We start from the raw sequence: 5,645 nt of genomic DNA on the forward strand, positions 1-5,645 counted from the left end.
GCAACGTTCAAACTGTTCAAGGCACTAGTTGAAAATCAAAGTGGTCACAAGATAAAATGTATACGAACGGATAGGGGAGGAGAATATTGTGGAGATGCATTTCAAGCATTACTTAGGACAAGTGGGATTCGCCATCAACTTACCACAAGTTACACACCTCAGCAAAATGGCGTGGCCGAGAGGAAAAACAGAACTCTCATGGAGTTGAGTAGAAGTATGTTAAAAATATATGAAGGGTTTGCCAAATGTGTATTGGGCCGAGGCAGTATCAGGTGCAACGTATTTACTGAACCGAGCAGCAACAAAAAGTGTAGCCGACAAAACACCGCAAGAGGCTTGGAGTGGAAGGAAACCTAATGTTGAGCACTTAAGAGTATTCGGTTGTGTGGCTTATGCACAAGTTCCCAAACAACAACGAAGCAAGCTGGATGATAAGACTGTAAGAACTATTCTCATCGGATACAGCGAAAATAGTAAAGCCTATAAACTTTATAATCCAGCAACGAAGAAAACAATTATAAGTAGAGATGTTGTATTTAATGAAGACCAGCATTGGATCGCTGACAAAGGAAATCATCAAGTTGCCTCGGTAATAAACATTAATACGTCAGGAGAGGAAGATCTGAATGACGTAGCAGAAGATCAAAGTGACGTAGTGTTAGATCAAAGTCCAACAGTTGAACAGCAAGAAACAGATCAGTCACATGAAAGCTTAAGATCAACTAGTGAAAGTACTAGCAACAATCAAAATGAAAGGGTAAACATACCGACAGAGATCCACAATGAAGCTGAAGATGAAGACTCATCATCGTCAGAAAATGAAGTCATAAGAACCAAGAAGGTGACTGATGTATATCGTAAGACAAGACCACTTACAAGGACGCAAATAGAGGCATTGTATGACAAAGACAGGAATTCTAATAGTGCAGCAAACTTTGTTCTTTTCACCAATGCTGATCCAACAACATATGAAGAAGCAAGTAAACAAGTCAAATGGAGGAAAGCTATGGATAGGGAGATAGAGTCCATTCTAAAAAACGAAACGTGGGAATTAGTTGAACCACCGCAAAATCAAACACCTATAGGAGTGAAATGGATATACAAGACAAAATATGATGAAAAAGGAGAAGTGAGCAAGTATAAGGCAAGGTTAGTGGTGAAAGGCTACAAGCAAAAGTATGGCGTCGATTACCAAGATGTTTTTGCTCCGGTAATTAGATTTGATACGGTGAGACTCGTATTAGCATTAGCTGCGCATTATGGATGGTATTTGCATCAAATGGATGTGAAAACGGCCTTTCTAAATGGCAATCTAAATGAACAAGTATACATTGAACAGCCGAAAGGATATGTTATTAGAGGAGAAGAAAGAAAGGTGTGCAAACTAAGAAAGGCACTCTATGGTTTAAAACAAGCACCGAGGGCTTGGTACAGCAGAATAGAAGGATATTTTCTGTCAAGCGGGTTCAAGAAATGCACTTATGAGCATACGTTATTTATAAAAATAACCGGAAAGGCAAGACTCATAATTTGTCTCTATGTAGATGATTTAATCATTGCAAGTGATTCATTAGTTATGTTAAGTCAGTTCAAAGAGTCAATGAAAAGGGAATTCGAGATGACAGATATGGGAATTCTACATCACTTCCTTGGAATGGAAGTTATGTGTAAAGACGGGGACATTGTGTTATCACAGCATCAATATGCTAAGGGAGTATTGGAAAGATTTAACATGTTAGACTGCACGAGCATCTCTACACCAATGGAATATGGACTGCGGCTTTCCAAGCAAGATACTGATGAAGAAATCGAACCCAATATCTATAGAAGACTAGTTGGCAGCCTCATGTATCTAACCAATACAAGGCCAGACATCATGTTCGCTGTAAACAAGATTAGTCAGTTCATGGAACATCCAAAAAGGAGTCACTGGGAAGCAGGGAAAAGAATTTTAAGATACATAAAGGGGACCATGAATCAAGGTTTGGTATACTCAAAGGGAAGCAAAGGTTCACTGCTGCTCGGGTTCAGTGATAGTGACTATGCAGGGAGTATCGATGACAGCAAAAGCACATCAGGATATGTGTTCTATCTCGGATCAAGTATAGTGGCCTGGCAATCGAAAAAACAAAAGGTAGTAGCACTGTCGTCCACAGAAGCGGAGTACATTGCACTTTCAGTGGCCGGATGTCAAGCACTTTCGCTCAAAGGACTCCTAGATGAACTAGAAGAAAAGATCAAACAACCTCCGGTAATATATTGTGACAATAAGTCGACAATATGCTTAGCCAAGGACCCGGTGTATCATGGCAAGAGCAAGCATATATGAGTTAAATATCACTTCATCCGGGACTTAGTCAAGAAAGAACAGATAGAACTGCATTACTGTTCTACCAAGCAGCAAGTAGCGGATATTCTTACTAAGGCCTTACAACTCAAAGATTATCAGCGCATAAGGGAACTTCTTCAGTTTCGTGAAATCCAGCTTAAGGGAGGGTGTTAATCCTGGAGGAAATTTATAAGCTAGATTTTTATAATATAAGTTAATTAGTTAGAATGATATGTATTATTATTATTATTCGATAGTATAGATTGAGGCGGTTATTCCATGTATATCCCTCGGTTTATATATATCGTCAGATGTAACATTCATAATCACCAATTCATAATAGAACATCATCGATTCTTTAATCAAGAATATTACTCTGATAGAGAGGTTTTATCCAACAATTTCTAAGCATTAATTATTAGAACTTAACAAGAGAATAAAGAGTTTACGGGTTTGATGTAATTTGGTTTCATAGTAATATGGCATATCGCATATTAATATATCTTCATTTGTCTTTAATCCAATCAATAAAATTGTTAAGGTTTCTGTGTGAGCAACCCCCTTCTCTGACACTTCTTGTAACCTTTTCTTTAATATCCAACGCCTTACCTGTGTATGTTTCGCCGTTGAGCAACTCCTCCACTTTGGTTCTTATTTCTCCTCGAGTAATGATTTCTGCTTCATCTTTTTCCAACCGTAATCCAGTCTTCCAGATGTCACAAATGTAACTCTCATTGTGAAATTGATCAGCAAAGTATGGCCAACACAGAAAAGGAAGTCCGTTTGTGACACCTTCTATTGTAGAGTTCCAACCACAGTGACTCATGAAACATGCTACTGAAGGGTGAGCTAGGACTTTCTGTTGTGGTGTCCAACTCACGATTCTTCCTCGGGCGCCTACTCTTTCCATATATCCATCTGGATAATTATAATTAGAAGTAGTCTCCTTGGTCATACCCGGTCTCACCACCCACAAGAATGGTCTGTTGCTAAGTTCAAGACCGAGTGCCAATTCCTCAAACTGAGTTTGGTTGAAATAAGTGAAGCTCCCAAATGCAACATAAATGACAGAACATGGTTGTTGTTGATCAAGCCATGTTAAGCAGGTTCGGTCCTCTTGCCAGAAGTGACCTACCTGGTCAGCCAGTCGATTGCTTGCCAGAAGAGGGCCTATCGGCAACAACTTCGGGAACAGGCTAAATGCTGCAGCCTCCAACTCAGTAGTAGAGTTGCATATAAACCATTCTGTTAATCTAGAAGCCTCTTCAGCTTCTTTTACAAGTAGGAAGATGGCTTCTATGGTAGCTACATCCTTAAAGCACACCCAACTAAGGTTCTCAGATTTCATAGACGGCATGGTTTCTGATAGCTGAATTATCTGCTCTTTCAGAGGTGTGCCTACATAAAAGTTTAAAAAAAATAATTAAATTAACATCTTAGAATCTTATTTGATGAAACATGATGAAGATAGTCATATACATGTAATGAGTTTAGGTTGAAATGAGTCATTTTAAGCATGGGCTGAAATGAAACAAACTGTGTAGGCTTGATCAAGCCGCTAAGTTAATTATGATTACTAAAGCAGTATTGTTTCTGTCGTGTATTTAAATTAAATTTGGATGACTTTCAACCCATTTGACTTGTTTTCTTTTTAGATAGTTTTTGGACCAAAGGGCTTCTATCCTATTGGTATTAAGGTGTGTAAAGTGCTGTCTCTCCCGTCTCCCCGTAAGGTGGAGGGTTTGCATGTGTGTTAGACTGTTAGCCGTTCTAAAGAAAAGGTATTGAATTAAGAGTTGAATTAGAGTGTTTGCATGTGTGTTAGACTGTTAGCCATTCTAAAAAAAGGTAAAAATTTTTATCCAACCCGTTTAATCAAACAGTGTATAGTGATGAAACAGTGTAATCCTAATGATTAACTAAATGCGTCAAAATTGTCAGCTATATATAATCAATCATGTATGTCTCACCTTTCTCGTTTATAATCCCATCATCAATCAGTTTTTGAAAGGAGAACATGGAGGCCAATGTAGCAACTGAGGCAGGCCAGAAGGCTGCTCTTCGAATTCCCATCTTCTTTGCCACTTTTATGGCCCATCCCATGCAATCATCAGCAACAACACAACTAACTTTACTGCCCTCTTCTTTGTTAATCTTCTCTATTAGTTCTTCAAGCTTGTGGGGCATGGTTTGCATTATTGACAAGGTCAACTTACAAAGGTCACTCCTGTCCTCCCATGGTTCTAAACCATCTGGGATGGAGACCATCTGCATCGGATCCCCAAAACTCTCTTTGTCTAACCAATTGCTGGTCACGAGCTTGTGGTTAAAGTCTGTGTTGACAAACGTAACTCTGATTCCATGCTGGACTAACCGTTGAGAAAGCTCCATTGTAGCAATTACATGGCTTTGTGCGGGATAAGGTATCACCACAACTTGAGGTTTTGCCATGAGTGTTAAGTAGGTTTTTTTTTGGGAGTTTTTAAGAAATGCTGATGGTTCTATACTTCTGTCAGTTCTTTTTTATAGGCAGAAACGACCTTGTAGATTCTAACTAATTTATTTATGATTTTTTTTTAATCTTTTTTTTTTCTTTTCTTTTTTTTTTTTTTTTGTGTGATGTTGTCATGTATGGCGTATAACCAGAGTTCCATTTTCTTGTGAAGTTAACCTGAGGTCAGTTTAATCAATTTCCGTCTGTGCTCGATATCTGTCTTGGTTCCATGCTTTTAATTATGGGACCATATAACATGTCTCATTTAAATTTGTTGGGCCTTAAAAGATATGGTTTTAAAATTGAGATAACCACAAAAATAGAAAAATGGATCTAAAAAACTAATAAAGTAGGCATTAACTTTAACATTTAATCAAATATACAGATTGTGGAGAGTTCAAATGAGAAAAAAAAATTATAAGAAGAAAAAAGAACAAATTTCAAACAATAAAAATGCTTTATTTTACTTCATTTAATATAAGTATTTAATGTTACTGTAAGGGTACATTGGTAAATCTACATAGGTTATTAATTTGTAGTCTTCCTCTTTAATATTAATTTTTTTGAAACTTATCTTTAAAATATATATTTTTTTTCAAAAAAGTAAAATAAAATAATTTAAAGTGTAGGATAAATTACGAGTTCTGTAGGACAAATTACGAGTTGTGTAGGATAAATTTCAACGTGTAGGATGAATTTCGAAATATGTAGGATAACTTTTGATGTGTGTAGGCAAAAAAAAGTTAGTGTGGAGGATGATAGTCTTCATGACTAATTAATTAGTCAAAAATGATAATAAATGAGATAAGTGAAAAAAACTAT

The 5,645-nt window shown here is 37.1% G+C and overlaps 1 protein-coding gene across 1 annotated transcript; it reads right to left on the reverse strand.

Moving 5' to 3' along the window:
• Positions 1 to 2,683: 2,683 nt before the first annotated feature.
• On the reverse strand, positions 2,684 to 4,839 carry LOC110922248 (UDP-glycosyltransferase 83A1). Its single transcript, XM_022166552.2, has 2 exons — positions 4,300 to 4,839; positions 2,684 to 3,727 (listed from the first exon to the last, which is right to left on the reverse strand). Exons 1-2 carry the CDS (start codon positions 4,778 to 4,780, stop codon positions 2,835 to 2,837), a joined length of 1,374 nt encoding a protein of 457 aa, XP_022022244.1. The 5' UTR covers positions 4,781 to 4,839; the 3' UTR covers positions 2,684 to 2,834.
• Positions 4,840 to 5,645: the final 806 nt, after the last annotated feature.

The sequence above is a fragment of the Helianthus annuus genome, chromosome 17 (assembly GCF_002127325.2).
Source record: "Helianthus annuus cultivar XRQ/B chromosome 17, HanXRQr2.0-SUNRISE, whole genome shotgun sequence".
Lineage (NCBI taxonomy): Eukaryota > Viridiplantae > Streptophyta > Magnoliopsida > Asterales > Asteraceae > Helianthus > Helianthus annuus.